The sequence below is a fragment of the Theobroma cacao genome, chromosome 8, assembly GCF_053813885.1.
Source record: "Theobroma cacao isolate CCN51 chromosome 8, ASM5381388v1, whole genome shotgun sequence".
NCBI classification, from domain to species: Eukaryota; Viridiplantae; Streptophyta; class Magnoliopsida; order Malvales; family Malvaceae; genus Theobroma; species Theobroma cacao.
Genome location: NC_142646.1, coordinates 6,913,166 through 6,930,832, shown reverse-complemented (window position 1 = coordinate 6,930,832; position 17,667 = coordinate 6,913,166). Strand labels below are relative to the sequence as shown.

General features: G+C 32.6%; 1 protein-coding gene across 1 annotated transcript; it reads right to left on the bottom strand.

The window, feature by feature from the left end:
- Positions 1 to 4,002: 4,002 nt before the first annotated feature.
- Positions 4,003 to 8,020, bottom strand: AAP3 (amino acid permease 3). Its single transcript, XM_007019106.3, has 7 exons — positions 7,911 to 8,020; positions 6,177 to 6,300; positions 5,781 to 6,014; positions 5,595 to 5,688; positions 5,260 to 5,474; positions 5,005 to 5,144; positions 4,003 to 4,902 (listed from the first exon to the last, which is right to left on the bottom strand). Exons 1-7 carry the CDS (start codon positions 7,914 to 7,916, stop codon positions 4,249 to 4,251), a joined length of 1,467 nt encoding a protein of 488 aa, XP_007019168.1. The 5' UTR covers positions 7,917 to 8,020; the 3' UTR covers positions 4,003 to 4,248.
- Positions 8,021 to 17,667: the final 9,647 nt, after the last annotated feature.

Here is a 17,667-nt window from a genome sequence, read left to right as displayed (position 1 = left end):
ATAGTAAAATAAAGGATCAGGAATCCACCCCCTCCCCCTATTCTTGGAGATTCTTCTCTAAAACTCCATGATTACCTGAAGGAAATCATGATCAAAGAGAATTAAATAAGCAAAAAAGAAAGAAACCTTTGGCAAAGTGGGAAGGACACCCATGAAGACCCACTGATGACCACTACCAACCCAACCCACTACTCTTCAAGGGGTCCACCAGCCTCCGCTTGGCGGCTGGGGTGGCTACCTCCTCCTTACTACCGCCGCTTAAATCATCATGCATCACAAACGCGCTGCAACCGTTAATGCAGAAAGCCCAGTAGCCCTTTACATAGACTGCTTATGGCTGTAATGGCTACTGCTAAGTATTAATTAACAATAAATATATAATAATATCGGTAGGGTTGGTATGGAATAATCTGTGGAACGAACCTGAGATAATTTTTGCTACTTTAGAACCAAAATTAATGACAACCATTTATTCTTGGCCTTTTGATTTTCTCAACCGATAAAAACCAAATTCCACATTTCTCAACATAATTTAAATTAACAAATGGTTCATTTGAGTGAGGTATTATTTATACTTCATTTAATTAATTTTTTTAATTTTTTTCTTTACTTTTTGTAAAATAATGAATAAAAAGGAAAAGGAAAAAAGTAGAAAATGATTAGAGGTAATATCTAAAAAAATCTTTAAATTATTTAATTTTTTTTTAAAAAATCCTTATTATCTTATTATATTTAATCAAGTTTTTATATTTTATTTAAGATCAAAAATGAGTTTAAGATTTCATATGAGGGTGGCTAAAGAGTAATTATATAAGATCATAAATCGAGTCATGGATTAGGTCAATGATTCAATTTGGAGTAAAAAAAGTGATTAGTTTTAAAATAAAATTAAATTATAACATAAAATTTTATTAACAATTTGAATATAAATTTTCAGATTTATCAATATAAATAGACATAACGCAACAAGAAAAATTAACATTAAATGGACATTCACAATTAATGTGTCAAGAACAAGAAAATCAGCATTGTCTTGTCAAGATCCTTTTTAAAAGTAAGAATCAATTTTTGAATTAATCATGATACCTTCACTTTATACTTATTTAATTTGAAAAAATGAAAGATAACATTATTAAAATTTTCTAAGTATTTTTATCACATTCTTTAGTTTTTTATGTTAATGTATGAATACATGATATATTACATAAGTGATCAAATCGAAGCAACAAATTGTAAGAAAAATTGAAGTAAAAAAATTTACTCGAAGTGTTCAAATTGAATCAACATATTGTAAGAAGAAAAAATTCTCTCATCCATGAACAGTACCCACCACATCTAGCCCCAACAAAGGCAACCCCACATATTCCCCTTGCCACCCACAGCCCCACCAACCTAGCTTCTCCCTCCATTAACTGCACCAAGCCACCCTTTTCACCCCTCAGCCCCACATCTGAATCGGCCATAGAATCACACCAACAGCCAAACCTTCCATTACCCACCAAGACAATAAAAACCACAGCCAACATTACAAGAAAAACCCATAAATCTAGACTGGCGTTCATCCCTACACTCGATCTTCATCACCAATTTGAGAAGAGTGACCAGGTGTAGATACTTGATTTTAGTTAATATCTATTCTCTAAAGAATTATGTTACAACATAATATTGTATAGAGAAAAACTTAAACAAGTGAAGTGCTACTTCATGCAAAATAACTAGAATAAGTAAAGCACTACTCCATATGGAACAACTAATACAAGTAGAACGGCTACTTTGGATAAAATAACCACTTCACTTGGGTGATAGTGAAAGTAACTCGGAATAAGCGGCAGGATTCATGAGTTACTTTCATTTTGGGATGTTTCGGAGAGTTTGATTTGGTGGCTCAGATATGAAGGTAGTTAAGAGGTCTTCCTCTTAACTTTTTCCTGAAGTACAAGTGTTTCACCCTTTTATCTTGTTCTCGTATACCTATTCATGTATAGCTTATTCTTTTGTACCTATTCTCGTATAGCTTCTTCTCTTGTACCTATTTTCGTACAACTTCTTCTCTTGTACCTATTCTTGTACACATCTTTTCTATTACTTTTTACTTGAGAACAAGTCTTATTACATCCAATTATAGTAATGTTTACTCATATTAATATTCTTCATAATAATGTTATTTATTAGGCGCAATAAAACCTATTTTTGAGTAACTGCTACTTTTAACACTATATATAGAGCCTCACAATTCATTTAGAGGACTCTTCTCTCCCCTTCTAGCTTGAAAGCTTCTCTCTCTAAATTCTCTCCCTAAATATCTTATACTCTCTAATTCTCTTCTTATTGTCTCTCACTTACCACAACATTCAATACTTCAAGAACTACACCAATTCAATACTTCAAGAACTACACCAATCTTCCTCTCTACCGCCTTCCGATACATCCTTTTATTTATTTGCAACACTTTTTTTTCTTATTACAAGCACTCCCTTTACATCAGGCAAGGGTTGAAAGAAGTCTTTGAAGCCTATGGCAAGGTTAGGGATATTTTTATCTCCAACAAACAGAATCATAACATAGCTACTACCTTTACATTCATTCGACACAAGGAAGTCAATGAAATGGACAAAGCAATCACCCATGATAGCGGTCAAAGGCTGGACGGCTTCTTCATTATTGTCAAAAAAGCTGACTATTGATGGGACGAGAGAAGAAAAGGCTCTCAACCCAACTTCACCAATCAGCCAAGAAAGCAACAAAAGGACATATACACTAAACAAACATCTATCAGCCGCCATCAATGGCCAAGCTCCTTTAGAGACGAGAGAACATATTTCCAAGCCCTCCAAAACAACATGCAATCAAAATCACTACCACAACAACCCAGCTTCAACATTGATATCTGTCAAAAAGAATTTAAAATGGCTTGATTGCAACACTGTAGGAACACTCCTCAGTTATGTGCATCATCAAATCCTTCAGGAAATCTTTGAAGAGGAAGGATATTAGTGCACAGTAAAGCCGATGGGAGGAAAAAACGTTATTCTCACTTTCTGTTTCATGGAAGACATGAAAGCTTGTACAGAGGAGTACAGAGCTTGGCTTAAACTCTGGTTTGAATCTATTATCCCCTGGAAGAACGCTTCCCCCCTGCAAGCAAGCTTGTGTGGCTTAATGTTGATGGCATACAAATCAACCTATGGCTAGCAACTCTTTTCACAAAAATTGGAGAATTATGAGGTTCATATATCTCAACAGATGAGGATACTCACTTCAGGCGTAGGTACGATGTGACTATTTTGCCTTGGAGATAATGATCGCTAACAAGTCAGCTGAATAATAAAAATTTCATTAAACAGTTTGCTTTAATTAGTGTCCTGAATATAGCATCATAGGATCAAAAAATCCGAGTTAACAAAACAGTTTCTCCAACTGTTTAGTTTTTACAACACCAAAATTTGTGGCTTTCCCTGGGGTTAAACTGTCCAACCTGTTGCTCTTAGGTAGTTGTTGCTTTCAAGCCAGGGCGGATCAATCTTCCAAGTGCCATTGAAAGTGAGACTGGCTTTGATGGATTAGTTGCAATCAAAATCTGATCCTTTTGGCCTTGACTAGTAACAAGAACCCAACTCTTTAATCCTCAATCATAAAACAAGTGTGGCCCCAATTCTGCTTTTTGGTCTTGCCCACCATCCGATCACTTGCCTTGGATTGATGAATTCCATTCCAACCCTTTCTGCGGAATGGACTTAGAACTGTGCGCGCGCACACGAGGGTGCCAGTGTTGAATAGAAATGGGCACTTCCAATGGCGTTGGTGTTAATGGCGTTGCCATTTTGCAGGAAACAGGTTTCCCTTTGTCCATTTTAGTTTAAAAGCAGTAGCCTTTCAAGTTTCAATCATTCCAAAAGAAGAAATGAGGATTTCCCACTAGTTATTGAGCAATTTTGGCACGGAGTATCATTTTTAAATTGTACCACAAAAGTTCAATAAATGGTGGCCTGCATAGGACTCCCCTGCTCAAACTTCTCCATTTTGCATTGAGTGATAGGGAAAGTTACAAGTTCAAATGGTGACACATGGCCCCCCATTTAGTTGAACAGTAGAGAACAAAAGATACTGCGTAGGAGCAAAGGTAATTAACAACAACAATTTAGGCTTGATATGAACATGAACATGAACCTTTTTTAATCCTAAAGATTAGTTTTCCTTGCTTTTCTGAGCTGTCCACGAGTAGTGTGATACCAGATCAATTCTACTGAACTAGTAATCGGTCGAGAAGGGCTTATATGACTTGAGATCAAGAACAACCCCTGCGATAGAACCGGCAGCTGCGGCTATAGTGATAATAAGGCAAGCAATGCTGAGGATTTGGAGGCAGAGCCATCTTGTGCTCCACTTTGGTATCTTCTTCTTTGAAATGTACATCTCAACTGGGAAGTAAACTGTGAGGGGCCAGAATCCAAGAGCCCCAAGGAGTCCGACAATATCATTAAAGAAGGGAAGAAGCATAGAGATCAAAGTTGTTGAGATCACAAATAGTGTCCTCCAAACCAATCGGAAGAGGTTGAGATTGTAGGCGCGGAAGCCTGGGATAGAGATCTTGATATCTTTGGTGATGAACTCACTATCTGGGAACTTTTCTGCTGCTTTTTTCTCAATGAAGGCAAAAAGGGGTTGGCAGTAAACTTGGTACGCACCGACGAGGTGAATTACAATGGCAGCATTAGCAATGTCAAGAAGCCAGAATGGGTTATAGAATCCAAAACCAGTGAGAAGGTTTCCAGGGGACAAGTCTCCAAAAGCAGCATAGCCCATGCAACCACACAACATGTAGAAGAGGGTTGTCACTGCAACACTTATCAAAGATGCCTTTTTCATTGTCTTGGATTCTGATGGTGGAGCCTTGAGTGTGTCCTGCAAAAATATCATATTGTTAAGTACAAGTTCTATGGTTCTATCAAGTTAACAAGTCATTTTGTGTTAGATTAACTAGACTGACAGAAAGAAATTAAATACCTGAATTTCAATGAGGATGAGGGAGTAAGAATAGGCAAAAGCTATGTCTCCAAGTGCCTGGAAGCTCCTCCATATCTTTTGGGTTTGAGTAACGGTTCCAACACTTATTCCGGTCAGGCTTCCCCTAACTTTTCCAGTTTCTGATAAATTAACCAAACAAAAACACCTTAAATCAGTTTCTTATACCAAATTTATTTTCCAAAAATTATCTCAAGATTAAAACGCATTTGAAGTTTCTGAGAAAGCTGTTATTACCTGCTACTTTAGCAATTCCAAGACCGAGTCCAATTGTTGAGTAAGTGAAGGACATGACAGCAGCAACAATGGAGAGCCACCATAATTGATCAAAGCCAGGAATTTGAGAGAAAATGATTTCAACAATACCAAAAGCAATCATATAAGGGTTGCTATTCAAGTGGCATGGATTTTTGCCACCGCTGGCATGGAAGCAATTAGACCTTTTGATAGCCCTGTTATATCAAAACCAGAAAAAAAATCTGTTAGCTCAAACAAATCCATAAACAACTAAACAAGAAAGCAAATGTCATTGGATTCTTCTATAAAATAAAAATCTGAAGTTGGAAACTCACATCATGCTGATTGATGATGCAATTGTGTATCCAATGGCAACTCCAAAAAGGTTCAAGTATTGAACCCACCCGCATATCTTGACTTTAAACCCACCTGCAAACACAAAAAAGAACAAAGGCATTAACTTTTAAGAGTTTTAGAAGAACCCCATTTGCTAATGCAATTGAAAGGTTAATTTAATTTACCAAGATTCGATCGGACAGCATCCATGTAAGTGTAATTTCTCTTGCCATTGATAGGGTCACCAGAGCGGTAACAGGCAGCAAGAAGAGTAGAGGTGTAGTAAGTTACGAAAGAGAACAAAAACATCACGGCTGGACCAGCAACCCATCCAAGCTGAGCAGTGGCCCAAGCCAGGGATAGGACACCAGAACCAATCACAGCTGTAATAATATGAGCACTTGCGGTCCATACAGTTCCTGGCAAAGGAAAAACAGTAATGCACAGAGTTTAGTGAATACTCTACTTGTTTTCTTTTTCCTCCCTCTTTTGAACTTTATCAAAAGTAGAATGAATTTACTTTTTTCAACAAAAGCAACAGAGAAGCAAAAGAATCTTGTAAAAAATTTCCTGGAACTTACCAGTTCGCTTGAGACGACCATCTTCATCAAAGCATTTGGAGCCGCCTTGAGGAAGCACATCAATGGAGAGGTCAAAAACTTGGTTGTGTTGAAGGTGGTTCTTTCCAGCACCGTTCTCTGCCATCTTTTGTTGAAGAAAGAAATCAACAAAATAATAAGCGGGTTTTTCCTTTCTGATAAACGAAAAGCTTCTACTAGTATTGTTGCCTTGTAAAATCTACTCTCAAAGTTTGTGCGCACTGTCTAGCCAAAAATTTATCATAACACAGAAGCAGAATTTAAGAGAGTTAAGGCTGGTGGGTCTCTGACTTCTGATGTATCAAGGTTTAGTTCGGCTGTATGTCTAGCAGTGCCTGCCGTTACTAACACTGAGATTTTCACACCTCCCAATTGTCACAAAAACCCAAATAGATTTAGTGCTTCAAAAAAGACAACAGGGCAGTTTTTTTTTTCTTTCTCTCGGGGAAGTGTCTTTCAAGAGATGGATAGCTATGAAAGAAGAGTAGGCAGTAGAATTGAATTTGGGGTGCAGAATGAGGAACTGGGGTGGAGTGTATATATAACTGCCGGGGGTTGGAAGAAAGGTGCAGAAAGTAGCACGTGGTCCAAAAGACATAAGGCTACGCGTTTTATGTCAAACGCCCTCCCCACCATACCTTGGCCCCGAGCCACTCACATGGCATAAGCATAGCCGATCTGTCTCTCTCTTTCCGTGTTTATGAAATTCAGGAAATATCGCAAATCCTTCCAACCAATCTGGGGCTACCCCACCAGATGGTATAGCACTTTTTGCCTACGAGCTACAACGCTCCTTGTAAAATTTCAACAGTCAGACATAACTGCACTTTCTTGTTTCTTGTAGCAGTCCATAATCCAATACAGAAAGTCTCTGACTCAGTGTTTTAGGTCGGGTCGCTTCATATTTAAACATGTAGCAGTTGTACTTTTGTACAAACTAGTAATTATACTTCCAAGACTCCTGTCGCTAACCAGCTTTTTGCCCTGCTAATTAGTACCATAGTAGGATATAAAAGAAAAAATCTTCGGGCAAGCTTAATTAACTATATATTCTTACTAGCAAATGGTTGTAAATTTCTCACCCACCCTTCTTCTTTCCTGTCTCTTCTCCATTATCAATCTCTTTATCTAGAAAAGATGACGATATTTTACCATAAATGCTGTTTGTTTGTATTGTTTGTTGGGTAAAAGTTTTTTTTTTTTGGAACAAGTTTGTTGTTTGTTGGGTAAAGTCGATAATCAATTGTTTTCGAAACCTTGTTTATGTACAAAACATACTTGGAGTATTTAATAAACAAATTAGAAACCTGAATAAGTTGGAGTGCAAAAATTTTTGGAAGAGTATATGTTGATTTGATTGTTTCTAATCAGCAAGCATGAATCTGAGTTGCAGCGGAGGTTTTTCTTCTCCACAAGAATAAAGTGTCTTTATTACACCTACCGATGCCCTTAACGGGAGATGCACATGCAAGCTATTTTAATAAATTATAGATATAAATACCAGTATTTAGTTTATTTGTTGGTGTCTACTTTTTTTAAAAAAAAAAAGTACGATTCGAATCTTCTATTTTTCATTTTTTTAAAAAAATTAAAACATAAATTCTTTAATTAGAGTTACATGCATGCACAAAGAAATTATCCCTTTATTTAATGAACAAAATAACATGATAACTAAACTTTTATATTACTCAAAAAAGAAAATGGTAGCATTCATACCTTCATTTTTGTCCCTCAGAGACCCTCTCCTCTATGGGTTTGATGTAACAAGAAGTGTTGTCACAAGAAATAGAAGAGGGGGGAAATTGTACTAAGTTTTTGTTGTGCATGTCTGTGATGAAATTTGGGTTGTTTATATAGTGGAAGGGGAGTGCTTGCTCTTGTAAAAATAATAATTTAATCTATCTCTTTAAAGGACCACCTCTGATTCAAAATGCTCTCGGTTATTGCTTCCCCTCCATCCTTATTGAAGGGGAATAAGGTTCCTTCATTATTCATTTATTCATGATCCCAAAAAATTGAATGGAGTATATAAGTAATTGCATTGAAATATATTTATATTAATGACAGTCAAATGCTTTCCTTATGATAATCTTAACATGGCTCGACCACTCACATATATCCTCTCAGCCAACAACCAAAAAAGAAAAGAAGAAAAAAATACTGCCATTCGTGGGTGGACAATCAGTATCTAATTCCTGTCTTTAGTTCCCAATGAATGAGGAAGAAAGAAAGGGTTTTAACCCTTAGGGAGAGAGGGTATCTTTGAATTCATTTTCTTTCTTTTTCCCCTTCTTGGGAAAATAGGACACTCTCTCCTTGATATTTACCCCCAGTCATTTTTATGTAATTAGATTCTCTTTAGGAAGATGCCCCCTTTGTGGTTTTGAATGGATGTGCCGACATTTTATGAACCTATACAGTCACGTACACACCCTACCATTCCTATAAAATTTTGTCAGTTAATTAATTAGCAATAAAACTTTAATTATTAGTTTTAACAAGGATTGAAATTTTGATTTCACCAAGGATTCAAAATTGAGAAAGCAAAAAGGCTTGTTAAAAAGGGAAATGCCATGGATGCAAAATTTACAATAGAATAGTCACTCGTGTGAAAATGCTATTTTCCCTCTCAACTTTGACCCAAACTGATGAAACTTTCTTATTTGCACATTGATTGATTCACTAATAAATTGGTAAAATTTACATTGAATTTATGTATTAAATTGTGTAAAGTCAAGTGATGGACAAATAAGAGGAACAAAAGTGTATTTTATTAATATCTATCATGTATTTAGAAAATTTTCAGTAGTCTCACTAAATTTTAAATGGGTTTGTAATTGTAGATGCTAATCACTATTTATTAATTTATCTATAAAGGAACACCTATTAATTAGATTTTATAGGCCAAAAGTTAATTAATTAGTTGAATGTAGACAATTCGTTTTGTCGAAACAAGTGGCAAATATCAATCGCCCACACGTTGAGAATCGTTTGCCCGATCATGGGGATTCCATTATTACGAATCCATTAACCCTTTTTTAGTGCGTGATTACTGTGTAATTGAAGTTTCAATCCATAATTTATTCCAAAAGAAATCTTGTCATTTTAATTTGAAAAAAAAAGGTTCAATTTGTTCACTAGTTGAATGTGATGTGACCTTCCACATGTACCCATAGAACCACTTTCCAGCTGTTGCCATGGTAGAGATGGATCAATAGAAGTATCTCAGCACAAGCATTAGAGATTGATATGTAGCTACGGTGCCAGCTTTGACTGCTCCACTAAGTGGTGAAATTCAATCGAAAATGTTTGATTACGACTCGAAGATAATTTAGAGAGACGGTTCTTCAAGATCATTTCCAAGTTTCGACATTTATTTGCTACCTTCAAGAATCTTCAGCTCTTGATATAGAATTAGATACAATTCTCATCAAGCACTTTTGCTACCTCAACATCATGGAGCTGCTAAGTGAATTAAGTGGCTCTGGTTTTGACAATTCAGAAATACTAGTTGGTCGTGTTTAGTACGAGAGAAAGTGAAAGCATATTTTTTATTATGTGTATAATTAAATTATATTATAATGTTTGTTTTACAACAAATCACTGTAATATAAAATTATAATGCAATCAGATTGCATTACACTCTACAATGTTATTAAAAATATTTTTTTTCTTCAACTTTGTTAAAATATTTTGTAATGAATTTTCTTTTTTGGTATCGATCAAATAGATTATTTTTTTATTTATCAAAAAATTGATACATAATCAGATCAACGCTAAATTTGGATAGACCGCAAACCAGCATCCGAGTAAGGGATTATCTAAAGACTTTACAAAACAAAACAAAGTCAAAGAAAATCATTTAGCACTGAAATCATAATTAAATCACACCCAAAACATAAAACTAGCAACACCAATAATTCTGTTTGGCTTTTCTTCATAGGTGGCATTTGTTGCTTAGGTTCTTACAGTTGTTTTAATTTTACTGGTTACCTCGGCTTACATCATACTTTTTTTTTCATATATATCCATATCTATTTGTGATTAATTTTAAAAAATTTCATTTCGTGACTTCAATGGTATAAATTAAAGCTTAATGATTACATGAAAATGGACATAAGGTTATTGATTAACAGTGTAATTTATTCTAAAAAACTTGCCTCCTACTACTCTATATGCTGTAATTAATTGGACCTAAAAACAATATTAAAAAATACAGCAGACCTTTTGAGAATTTGTATTTTTATAAAACCTTGTTATATGGTGTAACAATTAATTAATCTAAATTTGACTTAATTAATATTACCCTTTGATATAGTTCAATTATTTCTTTCAAAGTTCAACTCCTCTTTCTTTCTTTCCAAATGGAAAAACACTAAAATATGGTAAGAGAGCAATTATTGAAGCTCAATATGAACATGAATAGCCACATGATTGGTGACTTCAACACCATGTGTTCTATGATTTCATATATGCCAAAAAATTAAACAAGAGCTAGCCTCATACACAGAAATATCTTATTAATTTCTAGATGAAAACAAATGTGATAGAGCTGTTTCTTTATTCTATATTCTCCCTAATCTTTCCAAGAAATGTAGTTTGGAAAGTCTCAACTCTGCAAGCAATGGAATCCCTCTTGTTATCCCTAGAAAAAGCTAATGTTGTTTGATTTTCAAGACCATTTTTTGCAGGTGATGTAGGCACCTAAGTAGTTAGGCCAAACTAAAAAACTATTTATGGTTCAATGAAAGTAATTGATGAATTATTGCAATTCTATGCAAAGTTAGATGGTGCATCATTCCCAAAAGGTATAAAGACCTGAGAAAAAAGACAAAATTAAATAATAACCATGTAATCAGATGGATTTGAAATTTCAAACTCAAAATTAAATGGATGGTGAAACTTAATTTGGATTTTCAATTATTGAGCAGGCATTATCCCTTTAGCTGAAATAGGAAATGAACTCATAATCAAAGCTCAAGACAATGCATTAAGCTTATAATTATACTTTAGTTTAATTCTCAATTTCAAAGATATATATAATTTAGCTACCTAATTATGATAATGACATAGAATAATTTTCTTTCAAAACCCTAGCTAATGTTGGAACTATTTTTATGTACTTTCAAATTAGGTATATTTCATTTTCTTTCAACATTATGAAACTGGATATAATGAGAATGACATGGAATAATTAGCAAAGCTATTTCAAACTTCATCCTTTTAACTTGTAAGCAAAACCCATCAAATTGGAAGAAGATGAAAAGAAGCAAAACTCCCAATTTCAACATCGGATTCTTTCAAAGATGGTCAATAATTATGATGCTGATAAAATGTCGAATAACTTTATGAGAAGGAGAGAGAGCGACTAGTACAATATTTACTTGAGTTAAGATTTGTTTCATTTTTTTTCAAAAGAGAGTGAGAAAAATATTTAAATCATATATAAACGGTCAAATTATACAATTAATCTTTATTCTCTATTAAAAAAATATAAATTTAATCTTTATATAACAATTTATATAAATTGAATCTTTATACTACAAATCAATTGCTGGTAATAACTATGATTATTTTTGCTTACTTCTCTACTACGATAATTACAATACAAGGATTCAATTTACAATTAAATTATTTTTGCTGACTTCTATTCTATTGTAATTTTTTTACAATAAGAAATTAATAAAAACTAAATTTATATATTTTTTATAAAGTACATAAACTAATTACATAATTTAACCTATATAAATCAACTTGAAAATGCACTAGTCAAAAATGTGTTTTAGGTAGAGCTGAAATTGTTGAATATTTGGCTATTATTTTTTTCTTAAAGGCGAAGCATGGCTTGTCTATCTCTGCGGAAAGCACAATTAGAATAATTGAAGTGCTTGTCCCACACTTCTCCTTGAAGGCCCTTGAAAAGCACCAACGAGTTGATCTTAATTAAGTCCAAGTGAGGGGATCAAAAAGACTTTGAGGCTATCCTTGTCATGGAAACAAAATGCTCATTTTGATTGCTATATGACTTCTTTAGAATCTTTGGGATGACTCTTTTCTCGTCGAATTTTTTTTTCCAAGTTTTGTCAAAGATGGTTTGGTGTGTGGTTACTTGGGTCTATAAGTGACATGGCAGAAAATATTTTCCTTCGTTAAGCAGACAATTTAAGCTTAAGATTGCTATTATATTCTTGATATACAAAACTGAGTAAATCAGAATCCAAACTTATATATCCAAACATTTAATTCAATAGTAAATACATACTTATACATATTCAAAATTCTTTTTGATTATACAGTGAATAGTACTCAGTTAAGATGCTTCCCTAGCATCTTTGTAGTACTGAATAGTACTCAGTTAAAGTGCCCTTTGTAGAACTCTTCAAATCCTTCTCCAATCCATTATATTTTTGGATAGACTGGTTTTATGAGTTCCCTTTTTGTCAGGCATTGCCCAATTATGCAATATACGAGGAGTAGTTTCCTTAAGGATAAGAACAAGAAAAGATTAATTTTGGGTTTTAAATCTTGAAAAAAATAACCATCTTTTCATTCAAATTCATAACCTCTCCTTCACAAAATTCGGATTGAAAACCTTCTACTAATTATTACAAGTCTCACATGCTAATCAAATATCCAAGTGTTTTCTTTATTATATTCATTTGAATGACACATGTTTTCACATGTCTCCAATGTAGTGGCCATCCCACTTCTTCCAATTATAGCAAGGTCATGTCGCCTTCAATTGGTTTGGGGAAGAGATTTACAAAATCAATCCTCGAAAATTTATAAAAAAAAAATGGTGTTGGTCCTAATCCATCTAACTTTCATTACGGCACTTGACTTTTACATATATACCAATCAAAAAGAGTAAAATCTCATAAGCAATTTTCTTGTTTCCTCTCTCCCCCACATTTCCACTATAATTGTTTTTTTTTTTTTTCCAAATTTGTTTCAAGTTGCAACTCGCAGTTGAGAATTTATGGATGGTAAATGCCCCCATTTCATATCCTCTGGCTACTGTTTATCACATGTTTTAGGGAATATATAGTACGTATATGGCAACCATTCATTCTTGCTCTTAGCTAAAGTCTATGTATTGCATTCAAAGGTTATTGAAGCGTTTAAAGAGATTTTTTTTAATTTAATTATACAAATTATCTAGTTAGAATTTTATTATAATATTTCTCATTAGTTAGACTGTAATATCTAATTAGAGTTATTCTATAAAGTAATATAATGAATTATGAGACTTGTAGAAAGTTTAAATTGGATCCAATACACAAGATTTCCCCCAAATTTACAATATGAAGATCATGTATATCTTCTGAATTATAAAATTAAGAAATAAGTTCAGGATCGATACCAAGCTGAAGAGAATTCAATAATTTCTTATAGTACTTTACAGCTTTTTATAATAGTCTACTTCATATAAAAGAAGAATAATGCGTGCGCATGTCCACTTGTGTTGTTTTACCTGTCTTTAAAATGTGTCAAAATTCTTCCAATTCAGTGCATTTTAACATCCTTGGAAACATGTTCTCCAACAACATTTTTGCCACATCTCGTCGTTTTAATATTGGATTTCATTGTCAAGTGCTGTGTTATTTTGCCTTTTCGCCCTTTTTTTTTATTATTATTTTTGGATTTTCTGGCTGGGGAGGAAACAAAGGATAAGAGTCGATTTATGCCAATAATTAATATTAGAGGATAAGGATGACTTTATTTCGTACATATCCACTGGTTGATTGCAAAAATGAATAAAGGTGAGACTTATATTCTTATTTATTCCAAAAAAAAATTATATTCTTATTATTTTTCTTTTTGTAATGATCTTTAAGTTTTAGTCAATTGACTCAATTTTAACATGAAAAGTACGTGTTCTTACTAAAAAAGAACATGACGTCGGGACTTTGTGAAGACACCAAATGCGTTGAGGTTAAAAACCTCACTAAAGTATTAAAGTGAACACCAATTTTGACCAAACTCCCACTTTGGTTAGGCAAATCAAAGATATTAAAATATTTTATTTTTTTAAAAAAAATTTAGAGAAAATAAACACTCTTACTTATTAAATAAAATATTTTTTATTAATTTTCAACTTGAATATGCTTAACAATTAATCCAAAAAAGCTTTATATAACTAGTCCTAAAGAAGAGAGTCTTTTTCCTTTTTCTATATGAGATTAAACTTTTTTAAAATACAAGTAAAATAAAAGATAACTTAACTTAATCTAACTTAATAATATACTCTGTATCAGAATATATGTTCTTTAATCATTGAAATTCATATTATTAGATTATTTGTTTTTTGTATTTTATCAAAATCTAGTTAAATTAATTCGGTTTTAATAAAGGGTAATATTATAGTCCATGATATTATTTTTTTAAGGTAAATGTTTCATTGATTAAAGGAGAAATCTAATGAAGTGGGTTAGACTCATGAGTTTAAAAACGTAAAAAGCCTTAAAAATCTTATGAGTAGGATTAAGGATGAACTATATAAAGGTAAGGTTAAGTTGGAAATATTAAGATTCTCATCTATTGGAGAGTTAGAAGGGTTAATTGAAAATGAGGAAGAAGATTTTTTTTTATATATATAGTGGAAAAAAATAAAACTCAATACATCATTTTAGACCAGAAAATACTCATACTATCTGTAAGTAAAATTGCACTAATACTAGGTGGTGGAGAATCCATAATATGTAATTCCAAGGAAAGATTCTCATGGTGAGTAGTCATCCAATCCGCACATTGATTTGCTTTAATACATTGAATTTCAGCAATTAATTCAGTCAATATTATTTTTAAATTCATACTATGATAAACTCTAGATTTTAATAAATTAATTATACATAAAATTTAACACATACATGTAAAATGATTATTAAATATGCATTCTAAAATGTATAATTTTACCCATTAAAGTTTGTTGACTGAGGAGAAGAAAAATTGCTTGGAATGATATTTTTAATTGTTGTCTTTAATTTCTTAACATGTCTAAATACAACTTTTCTTTTTTATCTAAAAATTCTAATAATCTTTAATGAACAACCCTAAACATCATGAAGAATTCAAAGTGTGAAAGGAACAACTAGTCATTTCTCTTGACAATTAAATAATGTTACATATTTAAAGTTCAAACTATGAGAGAAAAGAAAAAGGATGCATGTATCTCATTTTCAAGGCTTCATGGCAGGGAGACACCAACCCACAAGAAAGGCTTAAAGAAACCAAAAGAGACGAAAAGAGTTTGAATTTTTTTTTTTTCAAATCATAAAATATAAAGCTACCCTATGTCTAATTATAACAACTTTCTTTTTCTTGGACATACATTGATTTAATAACCTCAAATTCAGTCAAAATCTACACGAATTAATTTCTTTTTTTTTTCTTATCCCTAAATTAAATATTAGTATAAATAACAAAATCAGCACAAACAAATTTGGCATATGTCAGACTTAATTAGAGATACGAAATTTTCCTTCTGAAAGAAAGGAAGACAAAACAAAAGAAAAAGAAGAGGACACGTGGAAAACCCATATATATATGTATATATCCTTTAATTTATCTTGTTTGTGACTTGTGAGTGCAATAATTTGAGGAAGTAATTGTCATGTATAGTCGTTTGCATTGGAGAAGAATAATGGAGAGCACCAACCCTACTTCAGAAGGGACCCATTTACAAGATATTAGTATTTCGTTGTATCAAATGAAGACTTTGAAAACCCCTTTTTCTAAAACTTTGCTGCTTTTCGGAGGCTTAATACATCATGTTGACAATCGGGACCTTAGCTTTCTAATATTGATTATTATTATATAAAATTTTTAATCACATCGGGCGCTTAAGTGATTATTTAATTTTAATTAATAATAATTATTGAACCTGTTAATTATAAAATTCTATTTAGTTCAACACAGTTAAAGAAATTTTAAAATATTATACTTTTTGTAAATTTATGCAACCGACACCTGAAGCGAAAAACATATTATAAATAGAAGAACACACCCTCCCTCCACCCACCAGAAACAAGAATATAACACATTTTTCAGAGCTAAAAACGCCCTTAAATTTTTCTATTTTTATTAGCCTAGAAAACCTCTTTAGATTAAAGTGGAATAATGGAGAAAAACGCCGCCATAAATTAACAATGGTTTTGATTAATCTCGATGTAATCGTAATCTACACCTTAATTAAACGAAGAGCATAAATGTCAAAGTAGGAATCCAACAGTGAGAAACTCTAAACAACTTAAAAGGCCCCAAAAGCTAATACCAAATCTGGTTGCGAATGGAAGAAAATGTCAGGAAATCAGCTATTGGGTATTTTTGTTTGGTGGGGAACTAAAGATCGAAGGTATAAAAATGACAGTCACCCAAGTTGGAGAAGAGCTTTAAGCTAAGTTTTTTCATACCACCACAAGTGGTCCAAAAAGCAAGAATATTTCAGTTTTAAGTATTCCGATTTAGAATTCCATCCGCGTATATTTTAGTGCATAAAATTAAGTATTTGATTATTTTTTTTGAATAAATAGAGATTTTGTTTTTAATTTACCGACAACAAATAATGTGAGCATAATATGTTTATATGCGACGACACGGGAATCGATATTCAACATTGAAATTTATTTAACTATGAAAATAATTCAAAGTTTGTAAAGTGTTGGGGAAGACGACAACACGTGGGAATGGCATCGGTTTTTGTACATTTCCGTGTACTCTATATGACAGTTGAACAACTCCAATTAGATCCACTTATTTTTTTCAATGTCAAACTTTAGTCATTCTTGTGTATGACCGGCCAACGCAATTAACACCTTTTGGTTTCAATCGTGGAGTTTCTTTTGTATGTGTTTTGTTTGTATATCACCTTCGCTTCTACGTGACTCTGTTATGCTTAAATTTGACAACAACTCCTATTTGGATTTCAATTCGAGAATTATTAATAATTTTTTTGAAAAAAAAAATTGAATTTTTTTAAATATATTTATAATTATAATCATTGTTAAATTTTTAAAACAAGTCTTAACATATATAAAATTAATTTATGATAAGTGAATGGATATTTATTATATTTATATGTTAAAGATACTCTTAATTTAAGAGACGTGTATTTCTTCTCATGCATAAAGATCATGAATTTTTCGCATGATATGAATTATGTTTAGATATTATATTAAAATTTTAAGATAAAAATTTAACTTAAAATTGATTAATAATAAATAAAGAGTTCAAGACAACCTCCAATTTATCCAATTTTTTTCTCACATTTCAAGTTAAAAGTAATTTTGAAAACAAAATTATAATTAATGAAAATCAAAATTCAATTTAGATTTTTTTTAACTTTATACAAAATGAAAATGAGACAATCAAATTTCATTGTGGGGGCCAACCAATGAGAGCAGCCCATCGCAAAATGCCCTCCATGGACGGTGAAGAGACTGTCAACCATGTTGGATGTAGGTCCCATGCAAAA